Source organism: Pleurodeles waltl, chromosome 4_1 (assembly GCF_031143425.1).
Source record: "Pleurodeles waltl isolate 20211129_DDA chromosome 4_1, aPleWal1.hap1.20221129, whole genome shotgun sequence".
NCBI classification, from domain to species: domain Eukaryota; kingdom Metazoa; phylum Chordata; class Amphibia; order Caudata; family Salamandridae; genus Pleurodeles; species Pleurodeles waltl.
This window is the reverse complement of record NC_090442.1, coordinates 364,305,630-364,320,009: the sequence shown is the minus strand read 5'-3', so window position 1 is coordinate 364,320,009 and position 14,380 is coordinate 364,305,630. Positions and strand designations below refer to the sequence as shown.

The following is a 14,380-nucleotide window of genomic DNA, read 5'->3' as shown; positions in this document are numbered from 1 at the left end:
TGTAGGTGTTCACATTAGGTACTTTTCCTCTTCATGCCTTCGAGGAAATTGTTTACATAAATTGCTGCCCAAGCATGTCTTGTTATCTATTGTTTGGGAACAGACCTACACCAGGGGTCGGAGCAGATCTGTACAAATGCACCTCACTTAGACAGTCAGAGGGATTCCGACCAGATGCCATCGCTGCTATCGATGCTACACATCGCCTTGACGCTGACCCAGTCTTCATGTACCTACGAAGTCTGAGCTAAAGACCTCATTTCAAGGTAACAAGGGTTGGGGGGGCTCTTCTCATGGACAGGGCATTGGCAGATTCGGTTTAACACACCTAGCTCTCCTTAGGTTAGACATTAGTTTCATCATGCTAGGTTATTAGCACATATTTCATATCTGATGTCATTTTATGTCATTGCAAGATGGTGGGGGGTCTTTGTATTAATTACTCTTGTCTTTACCATTCTGTTTCTTGCACTGTTCATTATCTTAATCATTGCAGCCCATGCAACTTATCGTAGGTTGCAGTTTGGTTAAATAAAACCTATTGAAAACTTTACTGCATCTCATCTCCTTCATTACCTGTGCGTTTGATTAAGACATGTTAATATGAGAAATGGGTAATCTCTGTTTAACCACAACACTCCCTGAGATGTCACACTTTTGAGTCCATGCGTAAAGGCTGCCACAAATCACCTTTTACTGTTTGGGTTTTTGGTGAGGTGCTGCTTGTGAGCAGGGAGGGTTGGGACGACAGTTGTGACTTGTTGGAGGACTGGCATAGTAACCTACAAACATAAGTACTGTCACCCTTAAACAAGCAGTCTTGCCTAGAGCAAGAGTCAAAATATGACATGGTGCCACCAACCATGGAGTTTAGGTACTAATTCATGGATACCCTGATTATCACTGTCTCACATACTACAGGTACCCTAAGTACCAATATACAGAGACATCCGTGGTCGTGGGGAAGATCCTCCTCAGCTGAACAGGGAGTACCTAATTAGGCTGTAGGTTGTTCGAGCTCGAACTATTAAAAGGACTTTTCTCCCCACTGATGTTCCATCTCTTCACCCATTTTACAACATGGCTAATGCCATAGACATTCCTGAGAATGTTAGACAAGCATTATCACTACACTTAGTAGCGCATGGCTTAAGAGAAGAGGGTGGAGAAGTTACATTCATAGTGGAAGCTAGTGAAGCTTATCAAAGAGAAACATTCTATTCCTGGGTTCAATTTCCAAAGGAAGACAACACTACGTTCACCTTCCACACATACAGGATTGCAAATGTACCTTTATAGTACCATGCATACAAGTATCATGAAATACCTCCCACTTATAAGGAGCATTAGAACTGGTTTAATGGTGCCCTACCACTTGTAATACAACACATGAGATTAGATCCCTTAGGTAATGTCGGACCAATGTGGCCTTTGTTTGCCACACATGCACCTCACCCAAGTATATAAAACATGCAGGCAGCAGACCTGTGAAACTTATACACTGAGCTAGTAACACTTTACAGATGACTCATTCAGTTCGTAATGTGAATTCTGAACACTACACCAGCGCATCCAGCACCTGCTGGATACCAATTGGCTACTGGGTTTGATCCACAAACAGTGCATACTATCATGGGTAAGGTACCCACAGAACGAGAGAAAAGTCTGTTCTGGATAGCCCAGAAGACAAATCAGCTGTTTCCCCATATGGGACCAAAGGAAAAACATAGAATTCTCACAATGTGCTTGCCCTTTGGGATGGTTCCCTCAGTGGATGACTGCGTGTTAGAAATGGGGTCTTTGGTTGACAGTCAGGTTACCCCCTGTTCAAGCAAGGACCCTCACTCTAGTTAGGATAAAAGAGAATCACCCTCAGCTAACCCCTGCTTACCCCCTTGGTAGCTTGGCAGAGCAGTAGGCTTAACCTCAGAGTGCTGGGCGTAAAGTATTTGTACCAACACACACAGCAACTTAATGAAAACACTACAAAATGACACAACACCAGTTTAGAAAAATAGGAAATATTTATCTAGACAAAACAAGACCAAAACGACAAAAATCCAACATACACAAGTCAAGTTATGATTTTTAAAAGGTTTAAAATAAAAAGAGTCTTTAGGTAGTTGTAACACCACACTAGCGCTGCTAGCGTGAAAATGTACCTGGTTTGCGGCAAAAATAACCCCGCACGGGCGGTGTGCGTCGAAAATAACCCGGCACGGGTTTATGCGTCGAAAACAGCTCGGCTCGGCGAGGCGCGTCGAAAAAGCCAGCCACGCGACGGTGCAAAGTCCCGCGGCGCTGGTTGCGATCTCTCAGCCTTCGTCAGCGATGCTGCGCGTCGTTTCTCCTGCTCCGGGCGTCGATTCTCCGGTCGCGTTTCCAGCGGCGTCGTTTCTCAGCTGCGGAGCCGGCGTCGCGTCGTTTTCTCAGCCGCGATCGGATTCGCGTCGATCTTTTCTCCGCACGGTGCTCGGTGCGTGTATTTTTGTCCTTAGGCTGCCAGCCTCTCCTTTCAGGGTCCCAGGAACTGGAAGGGCACCACAGAGCAGAGTAGGGGTCTCTCCAGAGACTCCAGGTGCTGGCAGGAAGAAGTCTTTGCTATCCCTGAGACTTCAATAACAGGAGGCAAGCTCTACATCAAGCCCTTGGAGATTTCTTCTTCAAGATGTACAGTCTTCGCTGCAATTTATACTACCACACATGGTACCCCAACACTTGCCAATTTGACGGAAGTGTTGAAACAAATTCAGAATGGGCACAGGGCTGCACCAGCCCTAGATTTGGTGATGAAACTAATGCGTAACTTTGACACAATCTACTCAATAATACTCAGTAACTTTAAAGGGGCAGTGGTAGCACTGGCTATACGCCAGCGTCTCCGAGAGATTCCACACTTGGACCAGGAGAAACAGATAACAAAAATTATTTCAAACACCTATACCAGTAGAGGACAGGATAGTTTGGGAGCCAAGCAGATGAAGCTTGAACTACAGAGTACCATCACTAAGGAAGGTACTAAGTAAGCACAGGAGGGTTCTAAGAAGCACTGGGATAAACAAAAACAATTTAAAGATAGAAGAAATTATAGAGCAGATTCTCCACACCCAGAGAACTCCAACAGGAGATATACTCTCAGAAATATACTCTCAGAACTGGTATGCTTGGTACCATAGAGGTGCATACTCTCCAGATGCACCAGATAGATGTAGCAAGAGGAGGGGCCATCTTGATCGATGTCCTGAATATGTTAAACAGAAGAAAGACTTACCACAGTCTTCAGACAAGAAAGAAGCTAAGTTTCCACAACAAAAGCCACAGTTTAAAAAGAAAAAGGTGGCAGCACTGTCAGTTAAAAATGCCAGTACACTTGAGAACATTGCTGAAGAACAAGATGTGGGTAGTGACACTGTTAGACAGCACAGCAGAGGTCACAATATGTTGCCAGAGCAGGAAAGATCATCTGAATGTGACAGCAACTAGTGATTTAATTGCAGTTGAAACTGTGGACGGGCACATTCTCCCACCTGACAAGGTTTATGATTTAAGTATCCAAATTGAGGGAGACGTGGAGTGAACCATTGGTGTGATATTCTGGGATGAACTTAGTTGTGATATCCTACTGGCCAAAAGGGAGCGGCCACCGGAACATGCCTGTAAGCTCCCACATGGGGAAGATGTCATTTTGCCTTATTTCTCTGATCTTGTTCCAGAAGCAATAAAACAGACCTATGCTGTCATTTGGGCTTTAGTACAGGCACCTGCGTTGTACCACAATCATGTAGGTTGGGACAAGGATTCTCCCAATCTCAGCCACAATATCCTGTTAAACACGAAGCAAAAGCTCCAGTGAGGGAGATCCTCACTCAGCTCGATTACCAGGGAGTAATTGAGCTGTGTGTCTCTGCAATGAATAAGCAGTTATTCCCCGTTGCAAAGCCAGACAATTCCCACAGAATAGTCTTAGATTACAGACACTTAAACTGTCATACACGTACATACGCTATACAAAATTCACATAGAACAGCACTAATTAACAACATAGTGCACAAAAAATACAAAACAACATTCGATATTTCCAATGTTTTTTCTGCCAAAATGTAGCACCTGAAAGTCGGGACCTGAGTGCATTCTCATTTGGCACACAAAAACGCTTCTGCCATTTGCCCGAAGGCTACAAAAACAGCCCAGAGCTGTTCTCAGCCCGTGTAACATCAGTTTTACATGATATTGACCCTGAGCGTTGTATTACATGGATGATATCTATCTCACATATAACGACCAAAACATTCATCTTGCCAGGGTCAATCCGATCGTTTGAAGATTCGCAGCCATTGTCTACAAATTTTAATTTTAGGAAAACAAAAATAGCCTTTCTCAGTGTATTGTTCGTGGGATATGAACTATCAAACTGGAAAAATGTTCTCAACTCCAGCCACCTAACACTCTCAAGAAACTACAGTCTTTACTTGGTTTCTTCAATTTTGGCAGAACATACATTCCTGACTATGCACAACGTATCAAGCCACTTTATGACTTAATATGCCCTGATTTTTCGGGAAGACACTAGACAGTTGAAGACACACACATCCTTAGGGAATTGCAACAGGAGATGCTAGAAGCAAGAAACTTACACACCCGTGATAACAAAACAAATTTGGTCATCAGAATAATTGTCGTGCCATTTGAGTTCACTTATGTCACCTTTAATGAAGGTGATACTGTTCCCATGGCATAAAAATCACATTTGTACTCCAATGCAGAACAATGTTTTGCACCCACAGAAAAAAATTCTAACTGCAGTTCAGATGGCTGTCATTAAGGAGAGGCCACTTGCCCAAGGGAAAACGTATTATTGTCATTACCCCAGTGCCAGCCTTAGAGGCCATTACCAAAGCAAGCGTTCCTAACGCTAAAGCATTACATCCACGCTGGATTCAGTGGGTAGCCTCCCTGACTGCCACTGATGTTGACTACATCTTTGATCCAAAACTTCAGACACAAACATTTCTCCAGTATGAACAGGAGTACCCCACTCTTCTAGATATTTGGCCACTTGTCTGATACCATACTGTCATTTACACTAATGGTTCAGCACCACCAGCTGTAGGTACCAAACATCAATAGTCAGCCGCTTACGCAGCCACGAGTGGAGTGCTGAAGGATGGAGTCTTCCACCCTCATAATACCTACACAGAGACCCCAGGGGACTGCACAGCTCAACTGCCTGAACTCAAAGCCTTTATTTTAGCGCTAGAACACACAGACACAGGACTACTGACTTTGATTGTCTGTGATTCATATTACTGCGTCCAGTCCTACAATGATTATCTTAATCGTTGGCGATTGAACGAGTTTAGAGACTCCGAAGGGAACACCATAAAACACAGAACTGTGTGGGGGAGGGTGGCTGATCTTAAGGATAAGCTACCTTGTGTCCATGTAGTAAATCCTTTGGGCTACCAACATGTAGGAGTACACAATATCGGTAATACTTTGGCTGATGAAGCAGCCAAATCTGCAGTAGCTACGGCTTCTGTGGCTGCAGTGACTCGTTCTCAGACGAGATTGGATAATGAAATATTGACAGCGTGAAAGCTTCGGCTGAAGGTAAGTCTCTCCCAAAAGCTTACCCTACAAAATACTCTTACCACATCAGTGCACAGAATGTTGCCTACACCACAATTCCTGGGGTTGGAGATTGAGTGATCCCCAACCAAGACCAGGGATTAGATCCAATAAAAGCAGCACATGAGGGTGTCGCTTCTGCTCATGTTAGTATTTTAGCCACAGTAACACTCTTACAGAAACGCTTTGGGTGGGCAGGTTTATACAAACAGACAAACAACCTTTGTTGTGGCATTTGCCAGCAAATTAGGGCCAACATCAAATGCCCACCGCAGACTTCCCTTTTAGTGTCCAACAGGCCACTACAATGTGTGTGCCTGGACCATTGCGGTCCCGATCAACCTGATGGTGCATACAAACACATCTTAGACGCTGTAGATGCTTGTTCTAGATTCCTGTGAGTATGGCGACAGCGGTCGGCTGATGCTCGAACTGTTACAAAAGACTTGCTGATCTTTATCGGTACATATGCGTTTGCAGCATTCCATTCGGCCCAGGGCCCTGCCTTTGCCTCCAAGGCATTCAGGGACACCATGGGGACAATGGGTGTTGAAATCCATTACTCCTCAACATACCATCCCGAGGGACATTCGGTCGTGGAGAGGAGGAATCGTGATCTAAAGCAGTACTTAACAGCTAGAGTATCAGGTTCAGGCTGCAGCTGGCTGCATCACCTATATGGGGTCCAGAGAGCACTGAACAATCGGCCAAGATTGGCCTTGCGGGGATGCACTCCTCATTAGGTTCTTTCTGGGATACCTATGTATGTTCCGGATCTTGATGGCCCTGGTTTGAAATGTCTCACTGTTTTACAGGAGCGTCAGAAATTTTGGGATGATAAATCATCCACCAGTGCTGCTACCTTAGGAATAAGGGATTTAGCAACAACTTCCACTGGCTGGATTCCTAAAGTTGGGGATGTTGTTAGTGAAAAGATAACTGTGAAGAAGGAATTCGGTCCATCCTACAGAGCACCGGTACCAGTCCTGGGAGTACAAAGTACCAGAACTGTCATCTTACCACCGCTGCCTGGTTCCAAAGTGAAGAGATTCATTTCCATTGATGACATCAAAGTTCACCATGTGGCTGATCCTTCACAGGAGATCCAGAGGTCCTTTGGGTAGTTCCAAGTCCCCTCTCACTACCCAACAACACTACTTCTGACTACACTAGCATGTACAACGATGCTATAAATACATCCTCGACCGTGGGGAGGGTGGAAAATGAGCTCTTGCTGATTCCATTTACCACTTCAACGACAACACCTGTCCAAGATTTGGCTGTTTTCTACACCAACACAAGACAGACTGATGAAACTGTCTACTATGAGTCTCCATGCAAAGTGGATCCATCCACTGATAATGCACCTGCTCCTGCCTTTGCAGAGACTGCTTCTGGTCATTTCATCAATATTGATGACTTTTCTTTAGACTCATCCAATCCTGTGATTGAAAATGTTTTAAAGACACATAAGCTGTATTTATGGCTTAAAAATAACTATTTAATTCACCCATTGAACTATTTATGGTTCTGCTTGACATTTTTTGCATTGTTTCTATGGATTGGTTTTGTGACAGTTTTCCTTTTGCTTATAAATTATCATAACCTTCCTGAACGCTCCTCTGTTGAGCCTGTGGATGAATACTTAACTACATATCATTCCTCACATAAGGTCCAATGAGACTTGTCCCTTATGAACATTTCAGCTGTACCATTTCCTGATGGGATTGTGTGGGAAAACGTTCCATTTGATATATACGGACCTACTGAGGTCATTCAAATTCCATATGTCTTCAAAAGTTCGATGACTGATGTCATTACACCTGGTGTTGTATCTGATGTTTGGGATGTCCAGACAGTTGATTCTATGTTAACTGAAATGAAGGACTATTCAGTATTTGAAAGTGATGATGTATACAGAAATACACAAATTATGGGGAACTGTTCTGCTATAACAACTGGGGACATTACTGCCTGCACCGTGCCACTAGACATAGACCAGTACTTAACTTTACACAGTGGGGACACTGTTCAACACCACCGATGGGGAACCCAAAACATTATTCAGATAAATTTACTTATTTTTCTGGGCATGACACATAACATCCAGAGCCATATTATTTCAAATTACCTCCTTCAAAAATTAGGAAAGTTTTGCTAACTGACACAATTCTGATTTATTCAGATTTCTTTGTTTCCCGTCTTGCAGTTCAAGGTTACGAATACTGGAAGTACACTATTGATTTAAAGAGTGTATGGAGAACACAAGATTGGCAAATACAGGGTAGGGAAGCTTTGTTTAGAGTGTACCTTATTCCTGTGCAAGGCCTAGCTCTTCCGTAGAATAACACTGGAGTTGTCTTATTTGATTTTGCAAGTGTAATTTCCGAATGAGAAGAGATCCCCAGTTCATGTATGGTGCCTCTTGAATCACAATTTAAAATCTTAACTCATGATGAAGTCTGATTTTAAATTGCAATTCTGGACATGGCACTTTTAGAGATGTCTTAGCCATTTAGTGCCTGTAGCCTGTCTCTGGTCACATGACTGGGTGGAGCTGATAGTTGAGCTTTGCCTATTTCTCCTTGACAGCCACAAACAATAGGTGACTTAGTTGTGCCTGGATGGTCCAATATTGGCAGAATGGGGAGGAGGAGCTGGACACTCCCCCCACTCACACCTGAATAGTCTGTGTCCTGCCTCCACACAATGGGCTGCACAGCCCCTGTAGGTGGTCTGGGACAAGGGCAGGGAAGGCAGGATGCCTGGGGACTTCAAAGGGAAGCTTCTAGAAGCTTCTCCCCCCACACCAACTTCAAAGACACAACTGAGTATAAATACTGGACTTCAGACACTGTCTTTAGTACACTCCTGTGGCTACTCTGACAGGAAAAAGGACTGCAATGTTCCCGAAGGACTGCCACTCTGCTGCGTAAATTTGGCCATGCTATACATCTTCACCACATATCGTGGAAACGCTCTGCAAGGAGACATGGATTGAAGGTACTTTGTTCAACAAGCCTAAGTGGCTGCCTGTAGCTGGCCCACGCGCCACCACAGTCAGCCTGAACTTGTGACTTTGTCCTGGTCCAGTGCAACCACAACTCCACAGTTGGCGCTTAATGCCTTTAGTGCTATTTTTCCTAAAACCTGTAAACTTGAATATCTCCAGTTTCACTTATCGGATTTTTGTCATTTTGGTTTTGTTTTACTTATTAAATTAAACTCTATCTAACATGGTGTGGGACCCTTTAGTGTGGCGTTTTTACTGTGTTACTGTTTGAAGTATTGCCCAAATACTTCACACATTTCCTCTAAGTTAAGCCTGACTCCTCAGTGCCAAGCTACCAGACTGCTGAGCACAAGTTAATTTAGGATTGATATAAGCCAAGAATGCACTGTGTTTGCTTTGGGATGAGATGCTGCCCCCACCTCATTAGGCTTTTGCTAAAATGATCAAGTTTCTGTCACATATTTAGGGCCTCATTACGAGGTGGTGATGGTCAGGAGAGCCACTGCTGTGGCAGTGCGACAGCAACATTAAGACCTAGTGGCTAGACTACCAGGGTACCATCAGCACCACTGGGATTCATGATCCCGATTGGTTGGTGGTGGCAGAGTTCGCAATCAGCCATGGTGGCGCTGCATGCAGCGCCGCCCTGCTGATTTTGACCTTGTTCTCCACTAGCTTTTTTATGGCGGTTTTAAAAAGTCTGGTGGAGAACAGGTGCGGGCTGCCACAGGGGGGCCCCTGCACTGCCCATGCACTTGGTCCCCCTGCCCAGCACACTCGCAATGATCACTGTCTGTTGTGCAGACAGTGAACATTGCAAGGATGCTGGTGTACCCTGCAGGCGACAGCATTGCCTCCGGCTCGATTGCCACCTGTTTCCCACTAGGCTGACAGGCAGGAACCTCAGTTTTCAGCCGTCAGCTTAGCAGGAAACACTCAATAGGTCCGGTGGGTTGGTCACCACTATGGCGGTGGTCATGCTGTTAGGAGTTTGGCGGGCTTTCCCATCCGACTAACTCAAAATGAGGACCTTAATCGCCATTGTCTTACTTTGAGGAAAAGCATATATTTACTGATCTAAAATTCTGTGGGGCTGAGTTAAGAGTCCCTAGTGCCTCCTTTCACCACATTAGTGTAATTTTTTTGTATGCTAATGTGGCCCAACGAGGCCAAAATCACTGCACCAAATTTACAAAGTGGCACGATGCATGCATTGCACCACTTTATAACCTTTTGTTATACATTGTGCCTGCCCCAGGCATAATGTATGCAAAGGGGGCGTTGCCCCGTTAGGGGGTCCCAAAAAATGGTGCAAAGAAAGCTCAGACCAGGCATTAAAAAGACGTATGCCATTGTTTTCAATGGGCCTCAACAGGCTTTGCAGGATTAGCGTCAACATTTTTATGCAAATCTCCAAACTAGCATCAACATTTTTTACGCTAGTTCAGCTAACTACTGCCATGGCGCCCAGTATCTTAGATACGACTTATACATGGCGGCGTTATGGAGGTGCTAAGGGACACAAGAAAAGTGGCGATGCTTTTCCTAAATCAGGGCCTATGTATTTTAGCTTTATTGTCCAACTGACCTTTTTTCCTAGAGAAGGCCATGTTCAGTTGAAATGACAATTGTCTTTGACTCCTTTGCTCTCCTGCTTTCTATTTTGCATTAAACAGTAGCTGGACTTTAGAGTTCCTGATGTGTTTTGTTCTAATTTCTAACAATTGGTTAAGTGGGTCTATGGTTAAATGTGGCAGCTACAAATTTATCTATGGGCAATAACCAGATTACACACAGATATCTGCAGCTAGTGATTAGCCACTATGATGTTCTATTGATGTAGCTTGTTTTCTATACAAGAATAGATACTGTCTTGCATGTGCATGGGAATACGCCTATATACCTTGACATTGACATTCTGCTTCCCTTTAATAAATATTTTGACCTTTTGATCCATACTATAAGTCTCTAGCAGACTCCAACAGTTATCCTAATTTTTCAGCTATCTGTAGAACATTTGTACGTATGGCAAGCACTGATTCACATCAGAATTCCAAAAATGATTCACGAAGGGATTTCTAATGTATTAGATGTTGCCATTACCTATATAAAACGGAGTGTTTTCATATTTTGAATAGTCATCAAGGTAAGAAAGACCCAATGGTGTAATTGGTGTTTCTCCAATACCACGAAGAAGATTTCCCATGAGCACATATATCCACATATTTGTTCCAGCGTCCTTTTCGCAATCTGTAAAAGAAAATCAGACATGATTTGAAGCACTTTGAAGAAATCTACACTAATCTCAGCTTGCTGAAATGTAGAATGTTACATTTTTAATAAGTCAGCCTCTTACATAGCGAACCTCGCTCTGCCGAAAGGCAAATCAAAATGAAATAAAATTACACTTATATGGCTCAAGGGGTGGTTATTTATAGAGTCTATCATGCCATTTACCATCATTTCTTGCTCATGCATTTCAGAAGCATCTACCTAATCATTCACTCCAATCTTAGCACCGGTTTTTGCTAAAGCTTTCTAAGATTCAAAGTGAACTGACTTTTGGACCTTTCTATTCAGGAACCAGACTTCTTAACACTGTCCAGATTTAAGTACACAATCACTCATCCTCCTGTCAGAAAAATGTTGAGTGGTTTATTTTTCTGATCTAGCTCAGTGGAGGACATGCGGAAGTAGCTGGTTGCTTGAGTTCCCGCACTGGTGACGCCGAGGGCCTCACAATCGTGTGCACATATATACTTTTCGCTTCTGCTTCACTTTGCTCTCTGAGGCCTGTGTGGCACACTATGAGGAGATAAGTGGAGGGCAGGGGCCATGATGAGGCTGAAGCTGAGTGTCTTTCGGAAAGTGCAGCTTGATGTGTGGTCCTGCCAGTGCTTAAACTGAGCAGTTGGTTGCAGGTGGGGGGCACCGGCCCTCATGTTTAGGTGCCAGCATTTATTCATCTGGATCAGACATTCATGGACAGCAAGAGAGACAAAAAATACAGAGCGGAAAGAAAGAGAAAGACAAAGATGGAAAAAAGTCACAAAGCGAGAAAGCAGGAACCTGCAAGAGTGACGTAAAGGGGCAGGCAGCGCCTGGTAGTGGATTAAAGAGGCATGAGGCAGATTCAAAACTATGAAGAATTGGTATTGGGTGTGCTGACACCAGCAGCATTCTTCTGAGCAGAGCTTTGGGTACTGACACTCATTCTTTTACAAACTAAGCACCGAGTCTTTCAGTGTTAGTGTGGGCACAGCACAGTAAGACAATCACTGTTACAACACGGACCAGAGAAAACTGGCCAGCCTTGGTTTTAAACATTGCCCTTCTTTGCTTATGGTATTAAGATCATTTTCTCTAGTGGTCCTTGTCCGAGGCCATGCATTTGTCTCTCTGTCTGTGAGTTGATGGGTCACTACCTGCTTTTCTGCTGCCATACTCCTACATTAATTGCTTGAGTTGCTTGCATCAGGAGCTACTATTGCCAATAATAATTTAGGTCCATCTGCTGTTTCTTTTTTTAATACTACTGTAACTTTGCCTTCCCACCATAACGGAGCTTTACCACTGCACTTGTGCCTTATCACCTTTCCTCCATTAATCTACAGAGAACAAGTAAACAGGTCTCCTTTTGTGATAAATGTAGACCTGCATAGGATGTATCCCTGACTGTGCTACCCAACACCAGGCCAAGAACGAGAGTAAATCACACAGTGGCTTCACTCCTCACAATAGCTTCGCTGCCCATATCACCTTTTTTGGATTAAAAAAAACAAGAAGCTTAGTTAAAGCTCTAGCATCTAGCTGTTCCCCTCAACCACCAAATGAACACCTCAAAGAAAAATAAATTCGATGTTTGGGGATACATTTACTCATGAGAACAGAGGTTACCTACACAAGTGCACACATTAGTATTTTTACCTTCAGAAGTCTGGCAGTAGTTTAAGACCCCTCCCTTATTACATCAGAATAATTTTTAACAGTCTTGTCTGCAGCAGAATAAATCACAATGAGGATACAAAAGGCTCAAATCATTTCCATATATTTGTATATCCTATAGGGCTGCTAGCTTTCACTTAGGCCTACTGATGACTTCACTAGTGCAGAGGACTTAGTCCCATTCTCAGTCAGTCACACCTAATTCTGGCTGATAAAACCTCCCAAGTTATTCTATTGTATGAGAACATCTGCTCCTGCTAACCAACATTTTCAAATCTCAGAAGACCCTAATCTGGCCTACAAAGAGCTTTTGAGCTAGATAAATCCAAAAATATGATATCCACAGTATCATGGAACAACTCTGTACTTTGTCAATTGCTAACAAGCTTCCAATGCTTATGAAACAAAGGAAGACAGTCCAAAAATAAATACATAATAAGGAAATTACATATGCATGAATGGGGAGTTGAAACTTAATCATTTTTGACTGCCTGCATGCAAAATCTTCATAAATCTTTTTGGCACAACACTGCACGTCCAAAAAATCCCTCAACTCTGAAAATCATTTTGGGCACCTTTGGCACAACAAGGGAATATACATGCTACACATGGCATAACTATGAAATACTGTTCTGAATATATCCAATTTTTTCCTTGTGTGCTAAGATTCCATCAGGACTTCATTTTTCATAATTCAGAATAACTTTTTATATTGTATGATGTTCTCTCCTTTTTATGCCACTTTCAATACCTTTCCTTCTAGACTATGGCCCTCATTACAACCCTGGCGGTAAATCCCACTTTCCGCCGTGCTGAAGACCGCCAATATAGCGTTGCGGCCGCGGAATTCCGCTTCAGGTTTTACGACCCACAGCTCGGAATCCACCACAATACAGACACTCACACAAGTCCGCCACACCAAAGGTCAGTGTTAAACTGGCGATACCAAAACATGGGAGGAGCAAGTCTTGGCGATCATGCATCCTGAGGGCCTCACAGGAGTAGCAGGAGGACTGGACTCTGGTAAGGCAAAACTTTATACTTTATCCCACCCACCAACCCACCCCACCTGCATGCCATCACATTCTCCCACCCTCAACCTCACACCCATCACCCCAACAACCCACAGATACCCCACTAACACAACCCACACATCCAAAAACCAAGCCCTGCTTGTAACACCAATGCATGGACACTCATCGCCAAAGCATGTCCAGTAGAGAGACTCACTCATGCCCCAAAATCACCAATCACACAAGGGCCAAGCCAATAATGAATGCACAGAAGTAGAGGGTAACTCACTCATTGCACAAGATGGCACACACAGATACAATAACTATGCATTTACGCCCCAACAGGACCCCTACCCAATGTCACCGGACAGGAGGTGCCAGACATATCCAGTCCCCCCACAGAAGAGGCCCACAGCTCTGCACGACTGGATCAAGATGACCAGCCCGGCCCATCAGGGACCTCAGGACAGTCGGTTCCCCTGACACAGTCACAAACCACCACTGAACTTCCCCCCTCAGGAAACACCACCACAACACCCACCCAGCGGGCCCATCCCTCTGTCCCCAGGACACACCAATCAGCAGTGTGTCCACCACTATAGGGAACCCAGGCAACCCCACTAACACAGGACGATCAGGGACCTGGGGGTAGTGGCAGTGGGCACACGGTTCAGGGGACAGAGGCACAGGATAACAGGGAAGCTGGGAGGACTGCTGTGCAACAGGGGGAGGACAGGCCCAGGGAACCAACACTCCATGAGGCACTCTCCTACATCATGGG

At 44.2% G+C, this 14,380-nt stretch overlaps 1 protein-coding gene across 2 annotated transcripts in view; it reads right to left on the bottom strand.

The window, feature by feature from the left end:
• LOC138287750 (solute carrier organic anion transporter family member 1C1-like) overlaps nucleotides 1-14,380 on the bottom strand; it is a 450,721-nt gene that overhangs the window by 290,711 nt on the left and 145,630 nt on the right. The window contains exon 6 of one of the 2 annotated variants that reach the window (XM_069228522.1): nucleotides 10,745-10,891. The exons of the other annotated variant lie outside the window; for it this stretch is intronic. Within the exon in view, the coding sequence (XP_069084623.1) occupies nucleotides 10,745-10,891 (147 nt within the window). The remainder of the gene's footprint in view (nucleotides 1-10,744; nucleotides 10,892-14,380) is intronic. 2 annotated transcript variants of the gene reach the window in all.